The sequence below is a fragment of the Lampris incognitus genome, chromosome 7 (assembly GCF_029633865.1).
Source record: "Lampris incognitus isolate fLamInc1 chromosome 7, fLamInc1.hap2, whole genome shotgun sequence".
Classification (NCBI taxonomy): Eukaryota; Metazoa; Chordata; class Actinopteri; order Lampriformes; family Lampridae; genus Lampris; species Lampris incognitus.
Genome location: NC_079217.1, coordinates 49,700,139 through 49,727,014, shown reverse-complemented (window position 1 = coordinate 49,727,014; position 26,876 = coordinate 49,700,139). Strand labels below are relative to the sequence as shown.

The following is a 26,876-nucleotide window of genomic DNA, read 5'->3' as shown; positions in this document are numbered from 1 at the left end:
GACTAACGGCGACAACACAAAATGTGTTTGGGATGAACAGAGAACTTATAGCACAAAAAGTAAGGAAAATTGTGTTTGGTAGATTATTTCTTTGTTGTAACAATGCTTCTTGGCAATAAATCTTATATCAGGCACCTGATTGTCAGCACCTGGGGTACCAGAAGCTCAAAACAAGAGTCAGTAGCAACAGCAAAATAAGCGGTTTGGCATTGGCAGAGAAGATTTGGCAAATTATTCATGGGCGCAACCCACATACTCAGCTCTGCTGCTCATCCCACAAATGCATGTCCCTTACACATGTGGCCCCATTTAAAAGGGAAATAAACAGGCTTTCCAACGGTATAAGATTTATTGCCAAGAAGCATTGTTACAACAAAGAAATAATCTACCAAACACAATTTTCCTTACTTTTTGTGCTAAGTATATATAATTGTCCTGCACCCCAACCACTATTTATCTTAGCCTCTTCCTTGTAGTCACTTGGTATTGCCCATGTGGTTTCACTTGAGGTAGCATTTCACAGCAAAGCTGATGAGTCAGCTTGCTTTTCTGGGTTGCTGGTTAGCTAAAGATTCAGACAAGTCAACTTTAAGTCTGCAGAACCATTGCAAAAAATGGTTTTATGTGATGTTAGCTACGTGATTGAAAATGTGCAGTCAATACTAGACCTACTTCCAATCACAAACTTAAAACAATGATCCCGTATCATTCTGTTCACTACAGACACATCTATGACACTACGTTCCCTTGTTATTACTTTTTCTACCTCTGACACACACACATTTAATGTTGCCCCCCTCTCTGTCTTCTCATTATACCACCCACCTGTCCTCATCCTCACCAGATCTGAATGCTAACCTTGGCTTAGTACGTGAAAATCAGGAGGGCTGCCTTGAGCTGTGCCTGCAGGAGGTTGCCAACGGTCTCCGTAACCCCGTGGCCATGATCCACGCTGACGATGGGACTCATCGGTTCTTTGTGGCAGAGCAGCTCGGCTACGTGTGGGTGTATCTGTCCAATGGCTCAAGGGTGGACCGCCCTTTTCTCAATCTCACTCAGGCTGTCCTCACCTCACCCTGGGCCGGTGATGAGAGGGGATTTCTTTGCATAGCTCTTCATCCAAGGTAAATATATACATTTTAGGCATCCGGGTAGCGTAGCGGTCTACTCCGTTGGCTACCAACACGGGGATCCCAGTTCGAATCCCCATGTTGCCTCCGGCTTGGCCGAGCGTCTCTACAGACACAATTGGCCGTGTCTGCGGGTGGGAAGCCAGATGTTGGTATGTGTCCTGGTTGCTGCACTAGTGCCTCCTCTGGTCTGTCAGGGCAACTGTTTGGGGCGGGGTGGAACTGGGAGGAATAGCATGATCCTCCCATGTGCTATCTCCTCCTGGTGAAACTCGTCACTGTTATGCGAAAAGAAGCGGCTGACAATGCCACATGTATTGGAGGAGGCATGTGGTATTCTGCCGCCCTCCCGGACCGGCAGAGGGGGTGGAGCAGCAACCGGGACGGCTCAGAAGAGTGGGGTAATTGGCCAAGTGCAACTGGGGATAAAAGGGGGGGGGGGAATCCCCCCCCCAAAAAAACACACACACATATATATAGTCATCTCATCTTCAGCCACTTTCCTGGGGTCCGGTCGCGGTGTTTCTTCCTTTCACGCAAGCACTTGTTCAGCTGATTTCATTGTTAAATCCCCTCATACTGTGGTTGAATATACTCTTATTTCGAAAGTTAGCTGATTGGAATGAAGAGCTGCTTACTCCAGGCCCTAGATGGCACAAACCTGGTAATGCCCCGTCACTATATGCAGCTTTAACTTTAACTTTCGGGACAAATTCTCATTGTATACCTAGGTTTACCACGGTCAGGAAAGCCTACGTCTACTACTCTGTATCGGTCAAGAAGCAGGAGAGGATACGCATCAGCGAATTCACTCTGTCCGCCCATGATGACAACCAGCTAGACCACTCCTCTGAAAGGTAGGGAGATGGGCTGAGAGATGGAAAGATGGAAATTGTTTTTTCCCCTTGTGTTTGCATGTGCTTTCCATGTATGCATGTGCACACTCGTATGTATTCTCCCGTTAAATATAGGAACGTCTTACGGTGTTTGTGTCTATGTGTCATGCACATGTGTGTCTGAGTGTGGAGCATACGTGTTTGTGTACACGTCCTTGTGAAGCATGGAGAAAGACTTGTGCATACTAATTCACTTGTCTCCATCTCTCTTTGCTCAGAACTATTCTGGAGGTGGGTCAGCCCGCATCCAATCACAATGGAGGACAGCTTCTCTTTGGTCACGATGGATATCTATACATTTTTATTGGAGATGGTGGCCGAGCCGGGGACCCTTTCGGAAAATTTGGCAACTCCCAGAACAAGTGGGTTTGATTAGAAGACTAAAAGTGACCTCCCTTTCACCTTGGTCTTAACAATGAGATAGATAATATTTAGTTGTTTTTGTTTAGTCATGTTCTACATAAAGCTTGGTATCTAATTGGTTTTTTTGGGTAATAAAACTGAAAATTAATGCTAACAGTGGCTGTAGGGGCACACATTCAGCTGACAGAGGCAAGTGACATAGCGGAATGAGATACACATAAACCCACATTTACTCTACTGAAACAGGGTACAAATCAGCACACGGCCGACTTCCTTATTACTGAGGCAGTACTTGGTTGCATCAATAATACTGCAATGCGATAAACATGGGGTTACATCAAACTAGCTTTCCAAATTGCATATTTGCTAGTGTCGAGCTGTGAGAAGGAAAATGAAAATGCAGACGAAAAAAATCTATTGAAGTAAAATTTGGAAACCCACTACGGCTCGAAGGAGAAAACACAGAGTGGTGGCAGCTACGGACTGACTTTTACACAGCAGTGACTGCAGTTTTCAAACTTCAAAATACTCTGGGATGTATGAGATTGTTATGGAAATTTACCTGTGAACACTCAAGACTCGGGAAATAATCACACAACACATCGATGGTTGGTGACAAAAGATAATTAGCATTGTGCAATACGGAGAATACAAGCAGAACACCTCATGGGTTACCTTCCTTCATTCTCCATTCTCCCTATATTCTCAAATAGACAAAGACGATCCCTTCCTTGTCTTAATTTTTCTCAGACAAAGAAAGATCTACTCTGGGGCGTCCAGGTAGTGTAGCGGTCTAGTCCGTTGTCTACCAACATGGGGATCGCTGATTCGAATCCCCGTATTACCTCCGGCTTGGTCGGGTGCCCCTAGAGGTACAATTGGCCGTGTCTGTGGGTAGGAAGCCAGATGCGGTTAGTGTCCTGGTCACTGCATTAGTGCCCCTTCTGGTCAGTCAGGGCGCCTTTTCGTGGGGGAGGGGGAACTGGCGGGAATAGCGTGATCCTCCCACACGCTACGTCCCCCTGGTGAAACTCCTCACTGTCAGGTGAAAAGAAGCGGCTGGTGACTCCACATGTATCGGGGGAGGCATGTGGTAGTCTGCAGCCCTCCCCGGATCGGCACAAGGGGTGGAGCAATGACTGGGACAGCCGGAAGAGTGGGGTAATACAATTGGGGAGAAAATGTGTGTATGTGTGTGTGTGTGTGGGGGGGTCTACTCGTTGGTCAACTTCCACTAACGAATATACATTTTTCCGTGCCTAATACCATAGGTTGAACATCTGGCCATCTCCAGCGAAGGGGGGGCCCATATGGGATTACAAGACACTGAGAGTTAAGCAGAACATAGACAGAGACTCAGGGCACCTCAAAGAGCTCCTTACAGCTCCTAGTACCAAATAACACAACCTCCTTTAAGGCACTGAGAAATCTCCCCATTTAAGAAATTCCTTATTCTTCTCTCGGGAGTTCAAGCAGACTCTAGTGTCGCAACCAGAGACTCACACAAAACCCTTTTCAGACTTTTTGAATAAAAGACAACTCTTAATATTTGATCAGCTCTGAGCCCTTTCTTGTTTGCAATGATGATGGACAGGTTGACGGACGAGGTCAGGCAGGAGTCTCCATGGACTATGATGTCTGCGGATGACTGTGATATGTAGTGAGAGTAGGATGCAGGTTGAGGAGAGCCTGGAGAGGTGGAGGTATACACTGGAGAGAAGAATAAAAAAAGTCAGTAGGAGCAAGATGGAATACATACATGTGTGAATGAGAGGGAGGACAGAGGAATGGTGAGGATGCAAGGAGTAGAGATGACGAAGGCATATGAGTTTAAATACTTGGGGTCAATTGTCCAAAGTAACGGGGAGTGCAGAAGAGATGTGAAGAAAAGAGTGCAGGCAGGGTGGAGTGGGTGGAGAAGAGTGTCAGGAGTGATTTGTGACAGAAGGGTACCAGCAAGAGTTAAAGGGAAGGAAAGTTTACAAGCTGGTAGTGAGACAGTTATGTTATATGGTTTGGAGACAGTGGCACTGATGAAAAGACAGGAGGCGGAGCTGGAGGTGGCAGAGATGAAGATGATAAGATTTTCATTGGGAGTAATGAAGGAGGACAGGATTAGGAACGAGTATGTTAGAGGGACAGCTCAGGTTGGACGGTTTGGAGACAAAGCAAGAGAGACAAGATTGAGATGGTTTGGACATGTGTGGAGGAGAGATGCTGGGTATATTGGGAGAAGGATGCTGAATATGGAGCTGCCAGGGAAGAGGAAAAGAGGAAGGCCAAAGAGGAGGTTTATGGATGTGGTGAGGGAGGACATGCAGGTGGCTTGTGTGACAGAGGAAGATGCAGAGGACAGGAAGAGATGGAAACGAATGATCTGCTGTGGCGACCCCTAACGGGAGCAGCCGAAAGTATTAGTAGCGGATGAATAAATGATAACTCTTAATGTTTCACGTTAATTTTCTTCCACAAGAGCTTGCTTATACTTTGCGCTGTTCTGTCTTTCAGAACCTACCAACTGTTATGTGGGTGGTTGTCAAACCAAATTCTGCAACTCATGTGGCAATTAGTATTTGCATTGACAAGGCAGAATGTATAGCAGCCATTATACGGTTGATGCCACAGGCAGTGTAAATACTGTTAGTACTTGAACGTGCGTTGTTGTGGGTAGATGTCAGATCAGATTCTTTGACAAATTTGCATTTGCAATGACCCAGCGTGAAGCACGACATCATATGGTTGGGCATACATAGCATTTATGTTTATGTTGTATAATGCTGGTGGGTGTCAAACTTAGATTCTTTGCCCATCAACACAAGTTTAACAGGATTACATTTAAATGGTTGATTTTACTCTCACCATTTGTGGAAAAAAATAACGAGTCAGCATTTGTAAAGAAATAAAATGCCCTATGTCATTTTAAAGCCAGTATTAGATTATATGTAGATTATATGATGTGTTTATGCCGAGGGCTGTGTGAAGGGCAACGTATGGACCTCTCACTAAAAGGACTGCAAGGCATTACTGTGTTGGTAAACATCATTACTCACCTCCCAGCATATATGACATCCATATTCAATCCATATAAAGACATGACAAAAAAAGAAGCAATGACTCAAGTGCTGCATGTTATGGATGTGTCAGTCCATCACATTATTGAGCACGTGTGTGTGATTGAGTTTGTTTACATGCATTTTATTGCATGTTTTATGTTTTCACATTTAGCAGTTTTATCAAAAGGTGCTACAAAGAGAGTCAGAAAGGAAAAGATATATTCTGAACCTACAGGAACTGTAGAGCGCTGTAGTGATAGTAATGATATCATAATGATATGATAATGATATCTATACCAGCTCACTTGGTCCAATCATGATGTAATGACATCATAGCCATGAGTGTAGGGCATTTCAGTCAATCAATTTTTGTACACACACAATTGGTACAGCAACAGTGGTAATCAGTGTAATTATCAAACGGAAAATTCACAAATGTTCAACCTTATCTTTGTGTATTTGTGTTGGAATGACAGATGGGTTCAAGGAGAAGGTGGGATTACACCAATGATCGGCTCTGAGCCCTTTCTTGTTTGCAATGGTGATGGACAGGTTGAGGGACGAGATTAGGCAGGAGTCTCCGCGGACTATGATGTTTGCGGATGACATTGTGATCTGTACCGAGAGTAGGGTGCAGGTTGAGGAGAGCCTGGAGAGGTGGAGGTATGCACTGGAGAGAAGAGGAATGAAAGTCAGTAGGAGCAAGACGGAATATATGCGTTAATGAGAGGGAGGACAGTGAAATGATGAGGATGCAAGGAGTAGAGGTGATGAAGGCGTATGAGTTTAAATACTTGGGGTCAACTGTCCAAAGTAACGGGGAGTGCAGAAGAGAGGTGAAGAAGAGAGTGCAGGCAGGGTGGAGTGGGTGGAGATGAGTGTCAAGAGTGATTTGTGACAGAAGGGTACCAGCAAGAGTTAAAGGGAAGGAAAGTTTACAAGCTGGTAGTGAGACCAGCTATGTTATATGGTTTGGAGACAGTGGCACTGATGAAAAGACAGGAGGCGGCGCTGGAGGTGGCAGAGATGAAGATGATAAGATTTTCATTGGGAGTAATGAAGGACAGGATTAGGAATGAGTATATTAGAGGAACAGCTCTTGGACGGTTTGGAGACAAATCAAGAGAGGCAAGACTGAGATGGCTTGGATATGTGTGGAGGAGAGATGCTGGGTATATTGGTAGAAGGATGCTGAATATGGAGCTGCCAGGGAAGAGGAAAAAAGGAAGGCCAAAGAGGAGGTTTATGGATGTGGTGAGGGAGGACATGCAGGTGGCTGGTGTGAAAGAGGACGATGCAGAGGACAGGAAGAGATGGAAATGGATGATCTGCTGTGTCGACCCCTAACAGGAGCAGCCGAAAGTAGTAGTAGTAGCTCTTTGTGTCAGGGACAGCACATGAAAAAAACCTGCAGCCGTTCCAGAGTGTTTCCGCATCTCTGGGGCGGCAGTGAAACCGATTTTTTCCGACTGCCAAGGGACATGTCGTGATGTCATTTGGCAGCTGAAAAAAACTACAGTCTAGAAGGGCTTCTAATACTCTCTACTGTACCCACACTCTGCTGTAAACACTCAAAAAACACACCCTCTTCTCACAGCGAAACTACGTTTCCAATGGTGGAAATTATGTCCCACAACTAGGACAGAGGATTTTATGGACGACGATAGAGGCTTACACATAATGCATTCTGGTACATGTAGGCACTGTGGGAAACACCGATTTGTCCGTCAGTATAGTACACAGTGAGGACTTAATTGCTCCAATCCACTACATTACTCATCAGTACTGTTGCACATACACAAAACCATCTATAAAATGTTCTTGTAAATGATTTGGAAATCCAAAATAGCTGCACAAGGTCACAAATCTATATCATAGTCATGCTTAGATGCCATCGATGGATTATGGTAGGCCTGGAAACATCCAGTTTTTTTGGGCCATTCTGAATGAAAACAGTGAGTGAAAAATGCCCTGATAAAGATCCATTCCACCATTTGTGGGCCATGTAGGAGAAAAGTCTAGTCCTATATAGAGCTCAGCCCTCTTGAGGTGGGCATTGTTCGAAGCCTTCAAGACGTAGAACAAAGAGCAGGAGTAATTGGTTTGTGGGTGCACCAGTGCAATTCCTTGAATAGCCTGGAAAGCCAGCAGTAAGGTTTTGAACTTTATGTGGGCTGCAGCAAAGAGCCAGTGTAAGGACAAAAAGCGAGTGGAGCTGAGCACATCTTGGCGGGTTGAAAACACAACATCATTATGGACTCTTTGCAGCAGTTGGATCACCAGCACCTGATCAAGAGTTGCACACCATGTCTTTATATGTACTGTCAAACCTGATAGATGGTGTACTGAGAAAATAACCATGAGCAGGAGACCACAACAATGTAGTCAGGAACTGGAGCCTGTTGTCAATCATCCATCCGAGTTTCCTTGTGGATCCAGGGGGCATAGTCATCAATGTACCGCGCCTGATCATTATTCCCTTGGAATGGAGGGTTTTGCAGGGATGACCAGCAGATCAGTTCTGGACAAGCTGAGCTGGTTTCGCCACTCCCTCATCTGGGAAGATATGTCAGTGACCCACACAGACAGCTCAGTGTCTTTTGGTGAAAATAAAATGTAGAGTTAGCGAAGTAATTGCAGTAGAAACCATGTGTCGAGATGACTGGACCAAGTAATGTGGTATAGAGTATAGAGACGAGTGGGCCAAACACTGAGCACTGAGGCCTGATTCCTTGAGTTGAATGAGGTAGATAGGTCATGAAGGATGGCAAATGATGACATGGAGACAGCTTTGGCTAATTGGAGTGCTTCAGTCACTGCAAGAAGAGCAGCTTGACTGGAGTAACTACTCTTTAACCTAGACTAATTTGGAGATTATTTTAGCTCTGTAATAAAGGACATACTTCTTTTCTATGTCTCTAAGGATAAAACTGTTTTATGGATGAACTAGTTTTACTGGAGTGGCATGGTGGCGCAGTGGTTAGTGTGGTTGCCTCACAGCAAGAAGGTCCTAGGTTCCAGACCAGGGGTAGTCTAGCCTTGGGGGTCGTCCCAGGTCGTCCTCTGTGTGGAGTTTGCACGTTCTCCCCGTGTCTGTGTGGGTTTCCTCCAGGGGCTCTGGTTTCCTCCCACAGTCCAAAGACATGTAGGTCAGGTGAATCGGCCATACTAAATTGTCCCTAGGTATGAATGTGTGTGTGTGTGTGTGTGTATATGTCGACCCTGTGTGATAGCCTGGTGGCCTGTCCAGTGTTCCCCTGCCTGCCACCCCTGCCTGCCACCCAATGACTGCTGGGATAGGCTCCAGCATCCCCGCGAGCAAGGATAAGCAGTTTGGATAATGGATGGATGGATGGATTGTTTTATTGGCTATACCCAATGGCTGTTATTTCACAGAGGTAACTGGCTGTCACATCAAATCACAGCAACGTTGATGCTCTGAGATTTATTTAGATACTCATGTAAAAAAGAAAAAAAAAACATGACATACCTTTCTACTTATATTACTATAATAGCATCTGTTGATGCACAACACTGTCATACACACAAATTATGTGCATTATACTGACAATATGACATAGGAGCAAGGTAAACACTCAGCAGAGCATATAGAGGCAGAGATACAGGGGATGCAGAAAACTGTACTTATGGAAGTTCATCTCTACTTGATATATTTTATGCCCAATATATATCATATTAATACCAATCTAATATAGGAAGAGAACAAGGTTGATTTGTACATTCAATGCCATTGTGACCGTGCTCCCCCGAGGCAGACATTCCTCTTAGACAAAGCTGCGACATAGCACTGGTACTGCTGACTGCCTCGAAACCAGCTGGCTTAGCACTTCATTAGCTCACAGATTAGTTTTAATGAAGAATGATGACAGGCTGTTTTTAGGTCAGCTAAAAGCTTAATGTAGAAAAGTCACAATGGCACATTATACCTTTCCAGTGCTTCTGAAGTATAATTTCATGTTGGTAGCTTACAGTTGGTGTGGCTGTGTCAGGTCAGTATTATTCTGGACTGTGGTATGGTGCAATGGTAAAGAGTGTTAGTCTTGGCACCAAGTGGTTTCTGTGTTGTTCAGGCCTGGAAATGGGACTAGGGTGGCAGTGGAGCCAAGACTGAGCCAGTTCAAAACACTGTGATGTGACACACACACACACACACACACACATATATATATATATATATATATATATATATATAACTTTGTTAAAAGGAACACTCAACAGCAGGAAAAGTGCTCAACAAATAAGGAGCAAAATAATCCAGTGATTCAAGTAAACTCTTTATGAGACAGTACAAGCCTGTTTCATGATGATTGCTTATGGCATGAAACAGGCGTACACTGTCCATTAAAGAATTTACTTCAATCAATAGATTATATAACGTTGTTAAAATAAACATTCAACATTGGGGAAAGCGCTCAACAAATGAGTAAAATAATCCAGTGAGTCTTTATGACTCACTGTATTATTTTGCTCCTTGTACTATACAGTCTCATATTGTCCTTGTAGTGTCTCATAAAGAATTTACATATATATATATATATATATATATATATATATATATATATATATTTATATAAAAAAGGTGGCACCGTGGTTAGCGCGGTCACCTCACAGCAAGAAGGTCCTGGGTTCAAGCCCCGGGGTAGCCCATCCTTGGGGGTTGTCCCGGACCATCCTGTGTGTGGAGTTTGCATGTTCTCCACGTGTCTGCATGGGTTTCCTCCGGGGGCTCCAGTTTCCTCCCACAGTCCAAAGACATGTAGATCAGGCGAATCGGCCGTACTAAATTGTCCCTAGCTGCGAATGTGTGAGCGCGTGCATGTGTGTGTGTCGGCCCTGTAGTCTGATTAAAAGACTGGCAGCCTGTCCAGGGTGTCTCCCTGCCTGCCGCTCAGTGACTGCTGGGATAGGCTCCAGCATCCCCGCGACCCTGAGAGCAGGATAAGCGGTTCAGATGATGGATGGATGGATGTTTTGGGGTGCAGTGTTCTGTAGTGCCTACCAGAGGGGAGGAGTTGGGACAGGTTGTGATCAGGGTGTGATTGGTCTGCAGTGATGTTGCCTTACCGTTTCCTGAGTGTGGAGGTGTATAAGTCCTGAATGGAGAGCAGGTTGGCACCAATGGTTGTCTCTGCAGACTTGACTGTCCATTGTAGTCTGTCCCTGTCCCGTTTGGTTCACTGACATTTCTCACCTATGAGGATGTCTGTTCATGGATGGAGAGTATCATCAGCATAAATGTCTTAACAGAGGGCTTGACACTGTAGATGTAAACCTAAACTAGACACAGGTCTGATTCTGTTGACGTTCCTGTCAGTAGTGTAACAAGCCTGGACAGTAGGACAGTGCTGGGTTTGGATACTAACCAATGGATAAAGAAATTAATATATTCCATGAACGGTTGAATGAGTGGATGAATAAAAGAGCAAGTGGTCGCTAACTGGATGAGAATCTAACAATTACTCAGTGGAAACTATATTTTGCATTTTATTTTCCGAAACAGAAATTTCCCTTGTGGCAGCGTAGCTATGTTAAAATGTCAGACACTAACTAATAAGGATTAATATTGAGTTGTACGCAAATTGCAAAACTACGATAACCTTGAAATGGCTGAACCAAGTTTCACTCATTATATCCCGTTTTCATTTGGCTCAAATCTTTTGGGTGGAAATTGAATTTTCTAGGATTTAATTTCAGTTGTTCATCTTGGGAATCCTGAGCTGTGGAGAAATGCTCACACAACCCTGTAGTTTAGGATCCACTGGCATGCCAAGGCTCTGATGAAATAGCAGTCCTTCCTTTTCACTACAGCTGTACTTAGCCGTTACCGAGGTATGAAAAGAGAAGTTCTGTTGACATGTTGCATTAGCCATGCCAGGGAGGAGGTCGACTGCACCCTGCCAAGTTTAATATTGATTCTACACACCGCGGGCCACCACACACCGGTGTGCAGACGAGAGCAGGAGTGGGGGCATGGAAAGAGGGAGACATCCAAGAGGACAGAGAGAAGGAAGGATAGCAGGAATGAGAGAGGGAGATGGTGAGGAGGGTGAGGGGAGAGAAACATTCAAAGAACAGGGAACAAGAAAAATGAACTAAGGGAAGGATTGAGGGTGAACGTTGGACAGGGGGGGGGGAGAAAAGGACAAACATAGGGAGGGGGGTTAAGTAGCGATGAACAGAGGGAGAGGACTGTGAAGAGAGAGGGATGGGTAGAGGAAGAAAAAAGAGGAACGGGTAAAAAGAGAGAGGAAGGAACAGGGAGAAAATGAGGGATGGAAGACAAGTCAGTGGAGAGACAGAGATGGAAAAGAGTGAGACTGACGGTGAAAGATGGAGTGAGAAGACAAAGAAGCAGAGATTGGTGGTGGGAGAGGGTGAATGGGACTGAAGATGTCTGCTATAACTCTTTCTAACTCTGTTTGTGTGTGTGTGTGTGCTTCTAGGTCCACTCTTCTGGGCAAGGTGCTTCGTGTCGATGTTGACAACAATGATGATGGCGCCCCCTACAGCATCCCATCAGATAACCCCTTTATTGGGGAGAAGGAATCATACCCTGGTTGGTCCCATACCACAGAACTGCCATTGCATTTTATATCTACCAAATCTAGCGGATGTAATTTAAAGGTAGAGCGAGTAAGATTTTCCTGAAAACCAATGTATAGACCCATACAAAAACAATCCCTCTCAAGCATCAGTTATGACCCACTAGACGAGTGTGGCGGTGTCTGTATCTGCAGAGACCCTGTCCTGTGTCTGTATTTTCTTATTTTGCTGTGTACGGGATGTTTCTGGTCGTTAACCTTTGGACAGTGGGACTCTATAAAACCCTAGCGACCAGGTGCCAGATTGAGATCGTAAGCACGCATCCAAGAGGAAGAAGCTATGACCATGGCGGACACAGCGCCACAAAGACGCAAACAATAGCTAGGCGAAACGCCCAGTGGAAAAAGCTCGTTCCAAAACGAGTGTGAATCTGGGGTTGGCTTTCACCCGCTGGCAAGCACTGAAGGAGAGGATGGGGATGAAGAGCGACACGGAGCTGCCCTGGACACTGGGATGTGTCCTGGCTACTGCGGTTAGGGGGCGTGTCCTTCTGATGTCGTTGAGCTGGGGGGGAGGGGCCAACTTTGAACGTCATGTTTACAAACCGCAACCGACAACTCCTACTCGTTTCTACCTTTAATCATATGTGGGACAACTTAACAAAAACTCACACAAGGTGTATTAACAAAATATGTTCACTACCCAGTGCAGCCAGGGAGCAATGTGTTAGCTGAACGAGAAAAATCAGGAATCAGGAACACTTTGTCCTTTCATTTCATTTCACTTCATGTACGCTTACATGAAATATACGATATTTCGATAAATGTATGATGTATGGGTCGGACCCTTCACTCGACAGGTTAACATAGTCGCCCGTGGTGCGGGAGACCCGGGTTCGCATCCCAGCTGTGGCGGTTCCCGGTTCCCAGCTGCCCCCCTAAATTCGCTACATTGGTGTCAGAAGTAGGGTGCTGAGACCGTGAGGCCACCGGAAGCACGTGCGCCCAGAGCGTGAGGGAGCTGATATGCTGAAGCCCGGGGACGCGCTTCCCGAAGTAGTGGGGGAGGGGTAATGTAACGTGCACAGATAAAATAGACTCGCTAGCATTTGGCTAACGGCTTGGACCCTTTGGTCAACTGGTTAACGCTGTCGCCTGTGGTGCGGGAGACCCGGGTTCGTAGCCCGGGCTAGCTCCGAATTCGCTACTTCGAAACGATATTTCGTTTCATTACATGAAATGAAATGTCATTTCCTCCAGCACACAGCAGTGCAACACAAAGACAAAAACACCTACCCAAAAACTGCAAGAACACACACACATCTAAACTCACACAGATATCCAAACTAAACGAAAATAAAAAAATATCACTGTCCAAAGGGACGAACGCCAGCCATGATGACTGTTGGAACTGCCTGCTGCATGGGTTAACAGTTAGCTTAGCCTGCCCCGCTTACGCATCCTGCTCTCGGTGCTTCCTCCTTGGGCATAGCTCCAGGCAGGGCCGTGGTCCCTGGGCCCACCGGCTGCAGCAGACCAAGCTCTCCCAGCCGATCCAGCTCCAGCTCTCCCAGCCATTAAACGAAGACAAAACTTGAACGCAGGCGTGGACAAAGACACTGCATGGACGGTACTGGGTGAGGCCGCCGCAAACGTGAATTCGTGCCGCCATCTTCCCACACAGGAAGCGGAAGTAATAAATAATAAACAAATAAAAAAAGAAATCTAAAATAAAACTGATTGTCCTCATTGACATTAGCATTTTATAGCCAAAAAAAAAAAACCAAAAAGAAAAACACCCTCTCTTGAGATGTGGCTTGTTTTCCCAACAGCAGGCTTGTTCTTAACAGATGCTTTGATACTCAAAGTATTTTTATACGTGGAGATAAAACAACCTCACTTTTAATATTTCTTTCAGTCCTGACTTCAGGAAAATGTGTCATTTTGGGCATATCTCAGTAATGTCAGCCACTTATTCAGGACACAGTCCTGTAGCGGTCAACATGATCAAATTCCCCTCTCTCTCTCTCTCTTTGTTTGTTTTCAGAGATTTATGCCTATGGTGTGCGTAATATGTGGCGCTGCTCCATTGACCGTGGGGACCCCATAACAGGCGAAGGGCGAAGCAGGATGTTTTGTGGCGATGTGGGCCAGAACAAATATGAGGAGGTGGACCTCATAGTTAAAGGTTTGACACAGGATTTTAAAAATAGCACATCATGTGAGGATATGTCACCTTTTGGCTCAAATTCCCGCATATGGGATTTCATTAGGTATCAATTTAGCTGGAACCTTATCCCACTTCCAGCACTCAGAGTGATTTCACCGCTGTCAACACTGGTGACCATTTGCCAGTCACTGCCCATGTTCCAGTAAGTTATGATGCCAGAAAAAAATAAAAATATACTGGGTCATTTAAAGTCAGAATGTTGATGCATCAATACAGTGTCAGCACAGGGATTAGAGTAATGCAGTTAGTTAAAATTATATACTCCCATCCAGGCACGCGGGAAGATGTTTTAATTAGGGGGCTGCCACCTAAAACGAAAAGTATTGTGGTGAGCCAGCGTGGTAGAATGAGTCGAGGCAGAGATCTCTTTTTAATCGCAACTCCCGTGCCCCCATACACCGTACGACCCCGGAAGTACTCATTTATTCACACCGGCCAGAATGGACAACAACGTAACGTGTCCCCCCCCCCATGTCACAAGTGGCGACATCAGTCCCAGTCACGGTCCTACAGTCAGTGAGTCAGTAAACGGTCTCCTACTTAGTCTGAGTCGAACCCCCAAAACAACAACACAAGAATAACCATAACATGAACCCCACATCATTAAAACACAATTTTAAGTCTAACATTAACAGTCCCATCAGCCATTGCTCTCTCCCAGCGCAGAACCGCCGACAGTCAGGGCGACTGCCTCCCCCGGTCACTACAGTATGACGTCATTGTTTTGTTTGTAGGGTGCGTGTGTAGGAGATTTGGAATGGAGTGTTTACTCACTTTATTATCAAAAATGTACATTCCACACAGCCCAAGCCCACTGTTTAAAATACATGTTTTATTATTTTTTTTGCATTTGAACGTTAAGAAAAGGCATACTGTTATATGAAATGCAAATTGATTGATTGATTGATTGATTGATAATGTTGGGTCTAAGATGTTACACAGCCACCTGCCACTACGGGGGGGTACACCTTCCACTAGGGGGAGCTGCAGCTCCCAGCCCCCCCCCCCTTCCCGTGCTAATGATCCCATCAGTTGAATTTGTCTTATGTGTGTCTAAGTTATTCCCATGACATTTAGCATTTGATTGCATTGTTTTTGTGCTGCTCAGAAGTTGCCCTGATTGTATCAGTCTACTTTTAAAGGAGGAAACTATGGATGGAGGGCAAAGGAAGGCTTCAGCTGCTATGACCGCAAACTTTGTCAAAACTCCTCTTTAGGTGAGTCAGTTGTTTTGACTCGTGTCATTTGGGGTTAAAGCCTTAATTGAATGACGTATTTACACGGCGGGGTACATGGTGGCTTCTGCAAAATAGGATATGTATATGTATGGTGTACCATGAAGTAACACATGATGATATTTTGCACTTTCACTTTATAGCTGGGGTTAACGGGGGTAATACATCTATCTATCTATTGATCTATCTCCATATATATAACTGTTAAAAGAAACACAACAGTAGGGAAAGTGCTCAACAAATAAGGAGCAAAATAAGCCAGTGAGTCAAGTAAATTCTTTATGAGACAATACAAGCCTGTTTCATGCCATATGCAATCATCAGCTGTCAGTAAAGCTACTCGGGAAAGAACATACCATGTACTGGCTCGTCATGCACATCACGTGCACAACGTCCAATGGGGAAGGGCGAGGTGCAACATTCAAACACAGGTGATCGCTAACGGAGGTCTTGATGAGGCAGTAAATGGTATGTCCTCTCCCCAGTGGCTTTACTGACAGCTGATGATTGCTTATGGCATGAAACTGGCTTGTACTGTCTGATAAAGAATTTACTTTAATCACTGGATCATATGTATATATATATATACACTACCGTTCAAAAGTTTGGGATCACCCAAACAATTTTGTGTTTTCCATGAAAAGTCACACTTATTCACCACCATATGTTGTGAAATGAATAGAAAATAGAGTCAAGACATTGACAAGGTTAGAAATAATGATTTGTATTTGAAATAAGATTTTTTTTACATCAAACTTTGCTTTCGTCAAAGAATCCTCCATTTGCAGCAATTACAGCATTGCAGACCTTTGGCATTCTAGCTGTTAATTTGTTGAGGTAATCTGGAGAAATTGCACCCCACGCTTCCAGAAGCAGCTCCCACAAGTTGGATTGGTTGGATGGGCACTTCTTGCGTACCATACGGTCAAGCTGCTCCCACAGCAGCTCAATGGGGTTCAGATCTGGTGACTGCGCTGGCCACTCCATTACCGATAGAATACCAGCTGCCTGCTTCTGCTCTAAATAGTTCTTGCACAATTTGGAGGTGTGTTTAGGGTCATTGTCCTGTTGTAGGATGAAATTGGCTCCAATCAAGCGCTGTCCACTGGGTATGGCATGGCGTTGCAAAATGGAGTGATAGCCTTCCTTATTCGGAATCCCTTTTACCCTGTACAAATCTCCCACCTTACCAGCACCAAAGCAACCCCAGACCATCACATTACCTCCACCATGCTTAACAGATGGCGTCAGGCATTCTTCCAGCATCTTTTCATTTGTTCTGCGTCTCACAAACGTTCTTCTTTGTGATCCAAACACCTCAAACTTGGATTCATCCGTCCACAACACTTTTTTCCAGTCTTCCTCTGTCCAATGTCTGTGTTCTTTTGCCCATCTTAATCTTTTTCTTTTATTGGTCAGTCTCAGATATGGCTTTTTCTTTGCCACTCTGCCCTGAAGCCCAGAATCCCGCAGCCGCCTCTTCACTGTAGATGTTGACACTGGTGTTTTGCGGGTACTATTTAATGAAGATGCCAGTTGGGGACCTGTGAGGCGTCTGTTTCTCAAACTAGAGACTCTAATGTACTTATCTTCTTGCTCAGTTGTGCAACGCGGCCTCCCACTTCTTTTTCTACTCTGGTTAGAGCCTGTTTGTGCTGTCCTCTGAAGGGAGTAGTACACACCGGTGTAGGAAATCTTCAATTTCTTAGCAATTTCTCGCATGGAATAGCCTTCATTTCTAAGAACAAGAATAGACTGTCGAGTTTCAGATGAAAGTTCTCTTTTTCTGGCCATTTTGAGCATTTAATTGACCCCACAAATGTGACGCTCCAGAAACTCAATCTGCTCAAAGGAAGGTCAGTTTTGTAGCTTCTGTAACGAGCTAAACTGTTTTCAGATGTGTGAACATGATTGCACAAGGGTTTTCTAATCATCAATTAGCCTTCTGAGCCAATGAGCAAACACATTGTACCATTAGAACACTGGAGTGATAGTTGCTTGAAATGGGCCTCTATACACCTATGTAGATATTGCACCAAAAACCAGACATTTGCAGCTAGAATAGTCATTTACCACATTAGCAATGTATAGAGTGTATTTCTTTAAAGTTAAGACTAGTTTAAAGTTATCTTCATTGAAAAGTACAGTGCTTTTCCTTCAAAAATATGGACATTTCAATGTGATCCCAAACTTTTGAACAGTAGTGTATATAATCACTGGATTATACACGTGTGTGTATAATCCAGTGATTCAAGTATTTACTTGAATTGAATCACTGGATTATTGTTGTTCCTTATTTGTTGAGCACTTTTCCTTTAGTTTTGAATGTTTCTTTTGACATAGCTTTATATATAAAATGTATTACTGTTACTACAGCTGTGCCATTTTTCTTTTACAATTTACTTGCCTAATTCTATGGACATTGGTGTCTTCAAATTTTGAGAGCATATGGTTCAAGAAGCTTATCCAAAATAGAGAGCATTAATTCTCCCTTTTTTTTTAAAAGAAGGGACGATGTCGACTGTAAGTTTTTTTTTTTCTATCAAGGTAGTAGAACAGCTGATAGAGAATCGGAGTAAGGCCAAAGGAGAGGAGGCCCCGGCACAAATCTGTGCCAGGACAGCCGGGGTTGATTTGGGTCATTTATAAACACAAGCCATTTACAGGACACTTCCAGCTGGTCTGTCTCAAGAAGACATAAAACCCCCTCAGCATAATAGGATACGTATGTGTGTACCACTGATCAGATGTCGTCTTGGCCATGTTGATCTGATAGAGAGCCAACAGATCAACATGGCAGTCTCATGGATCCGTTTCATCAAGTCGCATCTAAAATGGTAAAAATATATGTATTGTCTCCAATACATATATTTGGACTGACACAATCCAATCAAGGAAAAGAAAAAAAAAGCTGGGGGGCGTCCGGGTAGCGTAGTGCTGTATTCCGTTGCCTACCGACACGGATCACCGGTTCAAATCCCCGTGTTACCTCCGGCTTGGTCGGGCGTCCCTACAGACACAATTGGCTGTGTCTGCGGGTGGGAAGCCGGATGTGGGTGTGTGTCCTGGTCGGCCGGGGCGCCTGTTCAGGGGGGGGGGGGGAAACTAGGGGTAATAATGTGATCCTCCCACGTGCTACATCCCATCGGTGAAACTCCTCACTGTCAGGTGAAAAGAAGCGGCTGGCGACTCCACATGTATTGGAGGAGGCATGTGGTAGTCTGCAGCCCTCCCCAGATCGGCAGAGGGGGTGGAGCAGCGACCGGGACGGCTCAGATAATTGGGTAATTGGCCAAGTATAATTGGGTAGGAAAAGCACAATAAATAAATAAATAAATAAAATAAACAAAAAAGTTAAAAGTGGCCTGTTTAGAGGTTTAGTGAGAACCCCAAACTGATTTGTATTCATCTTTACCTAGATGACATCTTGCCCATCTTTGCCTACCCTCACAAGCTGGGCAAGTCTGTGACAGGAGGGTACATCTACAGAGGCTGCCAGATGCCCAACCTCAACGGACTCTACATTTTTGGTGATTTCATGAGTGGGTGTGTGTCCGTGGTAAACAAAGCAAAACACGCACATTCATCACATTTGCGATAGGTTTTTTCATCATGCTCTCATAACAGACCCTTTAAAGAGATGAGTTTGTGAGCGATTTTTTTTTTTTTTGCTTTCCTCAAATCCCTTTTAAAACTTGCTAAAAGCCTCAAAAAGGTGATTACAATATTTCATCCGTCACGGCACGTTTCTTTGTGTGTTGTCATCACTGCAAATATGACTACAGCTGTCATGTTGGTGTTTTCATACAAGTGTACCCAGTTATTTTTCTACACGTGTTTGTGTGTGTGTTTATGGGTACCAACATCTGTGCTTGTGTGTATGTGTGTCGTGTGTGTCTGCATGGGCATGAGTTTAGGCGTCTAATGTCACTGAAGGAGAATACCGCTACGGGTGAATGGCAGTACACTGAAATCTGTATGGGAAAAGACGTGACCTGCCGATTCCCCAGACTCATCAACCAGTTCTACAGATACATCATCTCTTTCGCCGAGGACGAGGCAGGTACTGACTTTGTGTGTGTGTGTGTGTGTGTGTGTGTGTGTGTGTGTGTGTGTGTGTGTGTGTGTGTATATAGTATATCAGAATCTGAATCACAAACACTTTATTAGTTATTTCATTTCATGCATTTGCGCACATAAAATGAAACGAAACATCGTTTCCCCCCCCCCCATTCCAAGTAAGTGCAACACAAAGACAAAAACACATATCCAAAAACTACAAGAAGTACAAGAACAACGAACACATAGCTAAACTAAAAAATAAAAATAAATCACTGTCCAGGAGAAAGAACACCCGCCAGGATTACTGTTGGAACTGCTGGTCTGCATGGGCTAGCAGTTAGCTTAGCCTGCCCCACTTGCGCGTCCTGTCAGACCGACCTCGGTGTTTCCTTTTCGGGCACAGCTATAGGCAGGGCCGTGGTCCCTGGGCCTACAGGACGCAGCAGACCCAAGCTCCGTCAGCTGATCCAACGACAGCTCTCCCAGCCAGACACCTTCAACACACCTCCCCGCCCTCCATATGATGACACTAACACAGTCAAGGCTAGGCGAGGCCGCCACCAGACCGCCCTCGGTGTTATTGGAACTGCCGGTCTGCATGCGCTAGCAGTTAGCTTAGCTTGCCCCACTTCCGCGTCCTGTCAGACCACCCTCGGTGTTTCCTCTTCGGGCACAGCTACAGGCAGGGCCGTGGTCCCTGGACCCACAGGACACAGCAGACCAAGCTCTCATGGATTTATGTGTGTACGTGCGCTTGTATTTTGACAGATACATTTTGTGACTTTGCTGAAAAGTAGATAGGGACCTGTAAAAATGAGCGTGGCTTAATGCTGCCGGTGTTATTCTAAGCTCAGATATTTGAACTGACCACATCAACAGATCATATTCTAAGTCAGACGGATTTTGAAGTGTTGCTAAATGCATTTCGGTATCGCAAACATGAGATTTTCCAAACCACATCTGTTTCCGAGGGGTTCAGAAATTCACCTTAACAGTCACAGTTGAGTTACTCACTTCAAATCCAGTTTTAATTAAATTACTTCAACAAGCCAAGGCTGTCTTAGTTTACAAGTGAGTCTTGCATGTATACTGATGGTTTTAAAGATCTGCTCTAATCTCTCCTCCTCTTTTCTGTCCCTCTCCCACTGAGATCAAAGGGAAGAACATTTTTAAAAAGTTCATGTCAGGTCCAACTTCCACTAATCCCCCCCCCCCGCCTCATTTTCTTTGTAGCTTTCTCACCATATCTCTTTCTTTGCTCTTTCCTCCTCTCTTTATCTGTCCCTCCATTTCCTCCATCAATCACGCACACCCGACTGCTTAATCTCCCCCGTCCACGCGTTCCCTCCACGCCGTTTCCAACCCCCTCCCCAACCCTCACATCCCATCTGCATCTCACTATCCTCTTCTTTTTTTTTACTCCTGTTTGCCTGTCCTTTTATTTCTTCCCTCCCATTCACTTTCTCGTATTATTTTAATATATTTTCCCCAATCTCTTCCCCTGTCCTCCCCCCGTCTCCCTTTTCCACATCCCTCCCGCTAGGTGAGCTGTATTTCCTCTCCACGGGTATCGCCAGTGCATCGGCCAGAGCAGGGGTCATCTACAAGATAGTGGACCCTTCCAGGTGAGCAACGACTGCACATCAAGACAGCAGAAATATTTGACAACTCAGGTGAGCTGGCGTGATATTGGGGGGGGGGGAGTGACGCCAACTCTAGAATTGCATTATTTTTTCTTTGACTTATCAATGGGTCACAACAAGAAGGGTCAGTTTCACTCACTGACTCACTCTTTGGGTTCAGACCCTCGCACAAGTCCACCAATAGTCATGTTTCAACCCAACTTTCGGATAAATTTCAAGTGAATGATTAAATGTCACAAAATAAGTCACGTGAATTAAAGGTTCATTTCCATGAAATCTGATTAAACAAATAAAAACCTGACGGTAGGCCTTTATGTCCCATGTCATATGTCCCTATGTCAACACCCACAAGAAAGCTGGACCAGTCAAGATGAAGAAACTGCTGATCGTGTGATTAAACTATATTCTCACTTCATTTTTGTATTCAGCAAATGGGGTTTCCATTGCAATTTAGCCCATTTCTTTTTATCAAATAAAAGGTATATCCACCTGAAGTGGGCATAAACACATTTGATATTGAACTTTGAATTTGGGGGATTTTGTTCAATATTTGCAGTTTCAATCAAGCTCTTTTTATTCACAACAACATTTGCATAGAAACCCTTGGATGGAAACAGAAAATTAGGAGTATAGTATATTGAAAAAATTATGCTAACTCCAAAATGTTTTTGTTTTTTGACACGTCAAGGTGTCAGCTCAAGAACATTCAATTTCACCCCCTTCTCACTCTTTAGGTCCAAACTTGGTCAGTTATTGAACTTCTTGCACATGTTTCTCAATGAAGAATATCATCTGTGAATGTTCTCCTTCATCCAGGTCATGGTTAGCCAAAGGAGTTGAATCAAGTGCAACTGGACTTGGTATATAGAATGAAGAATATTGTGTATCACAGAGGTTCCTCAGTGTCAATAGGATGCTGGACATAGGGACTAGAGTCACTGATAAATCTGGATCATAGGGTCCAGATGACACCCATCTACCTACTTGACCACTATCAACACACACATGCTATGGATGTACAGAAAGTTAAAAAGATGTTTTTTGAATGGATGACACCGGGCTTACAAGTGGACTGCCTGTTAAAAAAAATAACAAGCTAAGTGCTAAAAAAAATCTAGACCACCATATCAAGATTTTATATCACACCTTCTCAAATGGGAAGTGACCACAGAGCTCATGCCCTACCATTAGTTAACAGTAAATAAAATATCACCCTCCTCGAGGCCTTTATGTGAAGTGATCAATTTCCATCCATTCATTACCCAAACCGCTTATCCTGCTCTCAGGGTCGCGGGGATGCTGGAGCCTATCCCAGCAGTCATTGGGTGGTAGGCACCAGTCCATCACAGGGCCAACACACACACACACACACACACACACACCTAGGGACAATTTAGTACGGCCAATTAACCCGAACTACATACGTATATGTTCAGTTTACCACTGTTATGGTACAGCCGCGAAAAGCACACGGCCGCAACTTGCTACTGCAGTAGCACAACGTGAAATGGAGAGAGAAACCCAAACACAGAGCTGATATGAAAACACAGGCGAGTAAACTGGCAGCTATGCTTACGTCACTGCAGCCATGAGCCGGTTCGGGACCCCCGCGAGGACGTCTCCTCTCAGTGGTCCGAAGAACGCAATCCCAGCTGCCGTGAGCGGCCAGTCCTGTTCGTTTTAGACGGGGTTCAAGTCTCTTGTTTGTAGCGGAGCGAGAGAGAGGTGTGTGCAGAAAACGCTGTGCCTGCCGCTGAGCGTGTGCCAGTTCCCTCACTTCTTGTGCTCGCCGGCGGTGACCAATGATATTAGTCAGCCATTCCCGCCAAACGAATGGGCAGGACGTGACGTCACACGCAGGAAACCTGCTGCACTGGGATTTGTAGTTTTTCCCTCTTTAAAAAAAAATATCCCGGGCGTCACACAGCGTACAGCACATCAGAATAAGCACAGCTGTGGCATCTCATGTTTACAATCAGCTCTGCACAAAAAATAGAACGGAAGGGGAAAGAAAGACCCCAAAACATACCTGCAACACCACTTAAAATGAACATGTTGTGTTTCCCTTCCCCTATCACACAGGAGAGCAGCACCAGGCAAATGCAGCATTAAGCCCTCCCCAGTAAAGATAAAGGGCAAGCTAATTCCTTTCTATCCCAGAGAAGGTAGGGCACATGTCAAAAAAGTTGATCTCTCTCTCTCTCTCTCTTTTGCTAGTTGTTCTGGATTTGATACAGACTGGTCCACTATTCATTTGTTGCAGCTAGAAAAAATGCAACTTGATTGATTGATTGATTGATTGACTGACTGACTGATTGATTGATTGATTTTAAAAATGTTTCCAATTTTGTGTCACGGCCAAGGCAATCAGAAATATGCAACGTATTGATGTTGTAGCCGTATAGATGAAAGTCTGTAATGTGAATTAGTGGATATCATCATTATACATTACATTCAGGGTGCATCTTATAAGCTAATAATATTTATTGGTTTGTGTTGTTTCTGCAGAGTTTGTGATCAATAAAAAACCCCGCATCACTACTGTCCCTACGACAACCACAAGAAAAACAACAACAAAGGCAACGACTACAACAACAACAAAAGCAACAACAAAGGCAACAACAACAAAGGCATTAACAACACCAAAGGCAAAAACAACAACAAGGGTACCAACAACAAAGGCACCAACAACAAAGGCACCACCAACAACAAAGGCCATTACAGTGGAAACAACAACTATAAAGGCAACACCCTCACCTGCACAGATGTCCACAGCAATACCCGCCACTGCCACAAGGCCCAATCGCAGGCCTCCCGGTGCACCTGTCACCCCTAAGTTTTGGCCCACTGTTAGGCCTTCCATTAAACCTAATGGTAGACCTACCCCCACCTCGGCCCGGGGACTAGCCATCAGCATCAGACCAGGTCCGCTCTTCTTTTGCCCTTTACTTCTGCTCTCTGCTTTAACACTCCATTAGCAACATTAACGAACTGTCAGACCCTCCAGTATATGTAAATGCGAGGTCGCTTGGAAATCATTCTGCAATAATTTCCTGTGTTGTGTATCATGGATAGCGATTTTGATTGAATCCTTTCAAAATTATGAAGAGTCCTTCTCAATTGTAATCAAAAACACTTTTCCCTATAACATCACAAGTTAAGAACTGTCTAATCAAAGCACTTGAAAAGCAGATCTTCATAACTGTCTTCTTCCTTTAGATTTTTTTTCCATTGATCTTTTCACACACCAAATCAATACAGCATGTACTGCAAACCACTTTTTACAAGAAAAAAATCACCGCTGAAACTTTTGTTTTTAATAATAGAAAAAAAAATGCAAGATCCTGGAGGCACTGACAGTATTCACCACTTCAACTTCTGTTCACCCTTTTTCTTTTAGGACTGGTACTAATAGAAATGACAACCACTGCTCTGTTCACTGCTGTTTTGTTGACTATTAACTGAGAATAATAATAATAATAATAATAATAATAAGTCCAAAGACCTGCAGGTCAGGTGAATTTGTGTGTGTGTGTGTATGTGTGTTGGCCCTGTGATGGTCTGGTGGCCTGTCCAGGGTGTCTCTCCGCCTGCTGCCCAATGACTGCTGGGATAGGCTCCAGCATGCCCGTGACCCTGAGAGCAGGATAAGCAGTTTGGATAATGGATGGATGGATGAATAATAATACATTTTATTCTTTTAGACACTTTACATTATGCAAAAATAAACCTTAAAGCAACACACCAAAAGCATACAACACAACGTTAATCCCACAATAAAAGCAGTTCTGAAGAAGTGAGTTCTGATGAGTGAGGTGAACGTAGACAGATGGGTGCAGTCTCTGGTGTGATTGAGGGGGGGGGGTCCAGAGGGAGGGGGCAGCTACGGAGAAGGCCTTGTTGCCTCAAGATACTTATACAAGTTAAGAGAGTCATTTGCACTAGTTTGTTATTGAACTCAGGCACAGTAAAACCAACTAGTTTACGTAGCGTTCACTTGCGGTTTTAACTCCCGATGTTTTATCAGTTGCGTAGTAAAACATTCTACGGTTGGAGAACAGGTACTTGTTTGTGTGTAAGCCATTTGCACTATCGCATCATTGGGTACAGTGGAATTATTTATTTGTTAAATAAATCTGTTTGCATCTGACAAAAACCTCAGTTTGGACATTCATCTTTGTGTGTCTGTGTCTGTGTCTTTTCCTTGCATGGCTCCAAATAAAAACCTTCTTTTGAATCGCTTTCATGAGCTTTCGCGACACCTTGACCTTGTGAATGTCACCCAACACCCAACACGTCTGTACTGGAGACATGCTTTCTTTTGTCCTACAACCCAGCAGAAAGGATTCCATCATTTCTCATCGAATAAAAAGGGTGATTTTGTTTCTCTCTTAGGTTATCGGTCCACCATCATGACCGCAGCCAACCGTAGGACTGCTCAAACCCCCGTCATCTTTACCACACCTTCGACCAGGAGACGAGAGGGTGCTCCCTTACCGCGCCCGACTCGGACCTCTACGCGTCGTCCCCAACCCACGCAGATGATGACAACCCCCCGACTAGCATATTGGACCCCCAAGCCCTCCATGTCCTCCAAGCCCAAACCCCAGGAAGAGAAGCTGCATGTTGGGGGGAAACTCGACAGCGCCAGGGAAGGTAACCAAGTCCATAAGCGGCCCCGGCTAAGAGGTCGGGGTCGAGGCCGCAAGAGAGGAAGAGGGGGAAGAAAACTACCAGTTGGGTCGGTGAGGCTGGTGAGTGCCGACGGTTTGTCAGATCGAGGCCGGGTGGAGATCTTCATCGGCGGGGAGTGGGGGACAGTGTGCGACGACCTGTTCACCAGCAAGGCAGGGACGGTGGTGTGTCGGCAGCTGGGCTTCGTGACGGCGCTGGCTGTGCTGAAGAAGGCGGTGCTGGGAGAGGCGGACCGTAGCGTCCGGATCCTGTTGGATGACGTGCAGTGCGAGGGCAAAGAAAGATCGCTGCTGGAGTGCAAGAGGTCAATGGTCGGGAAGCACAACTGCTCACACGAGGAGGACGTGGGAGTAATATGTGGTTATGACGTGGAGGAGGAGTGAGGGAAAAGATGAAATGTGAGGTGTCAAGAATAGCAAGGGAGGAGTTAAGAGGACAGTTATGCTATCTGAGGAGAGAGAGGAGGAAAAAAAGTCATTGGAAGTTGCCGTATTGAGGAAGTGAAAAGGCATGACATATGGATCTCTGGTTATCCTATAGACCCTATGTCACACATAGTATGCATGTGCATTTTGGCAGCAAAAGAGGCACCTTCTCCATCTCCGATCAATGCAGAGTGCAAGAGTATTTTTGATTGATTGATATTTACATTTTTAAAATGTCATCTTGTTGTGTTGTGGGTTGCCAGAACAAATCTAGCAGAACTAAAGGTATTAATTTCTAGACTGTTCAATAGACCCTTTCATGACCTACGTCACGCATAGTATGCATGTGCATTTTGGCGGCAGCATCACATGATCAGTTTACCGACCGTAAAAGGGTCTATAGGGCAGAAGTGAATAGATGTGTGAGGTGAGGAGAGGAACACATATTTCACAAATGGGAAAAACGAAATGACATAAATGTAACACACATAATGTGGTTTGGCGGTTTTGCTAAAAATTGGCATGATCCCTGTTATTCCCTCCCTGTTCTTTTCTTGACAGACAAGGCAACCATCATGTTA

General features: G+C 44.7%; 1 protein-coding gene across 1 annotated transcript in view; it reads left to right on the top strand.

Annotated features, from left to right (window-relative positions):
- Positions 1–26,253, top strand: part of si:ch211-136a13.1 (HHIP-like protein 1) — a 40,965-nt gene extending 14,712 nt beyond the window's left edge. The window contains exons 3-15 of the mRNA XM_056282875.1: positions 845–1,124; positions 1,862–1,987; positions 2,245–2,388; positions 11,907–12,019; positions 14,053–14,193; positions 15,378–15,452; positions 18,890–19,016; positions 19,388–19,533; positions 21,076–21,157; positions 23,258–23,340; positions 23,684–23,823; positions 23,941–24,100; positions 25,571–26,253. Coding sequence (XP_056138850.1) covers positions 845–1,124; positions 1,862–1,987; positions 2,245–2,388; positions 11,907–12,019; positions 14,053–14,193; positions 15,378–15,452; positions 18,890–19,016; positions 19,388–19,533; positions 21,076–21,157; positions 23,258–23,340; positions 23,684–23,823; positions 23,941–24,100; positions 25,571–26,253 — 2,300 coding nt within the window. The remainder of the gene's footprint in view (positions 1–844; positions 1,125–1,861; positions 1,988–2,244; positions 2,389–11,906; positions 12,020–14,052; positions 14,194–15,377; positions 15,453–18,889; positions 19,017–19,387; positions 19,534–21,075; positions 21,158–23,257; positions 23,341–23,683; positions 23,824–23,940; positions 24,101–25,570) is intronic.
- The last annotated feature ends 623 nt before the right edge of the window (positions 26,254–26,876 follow it).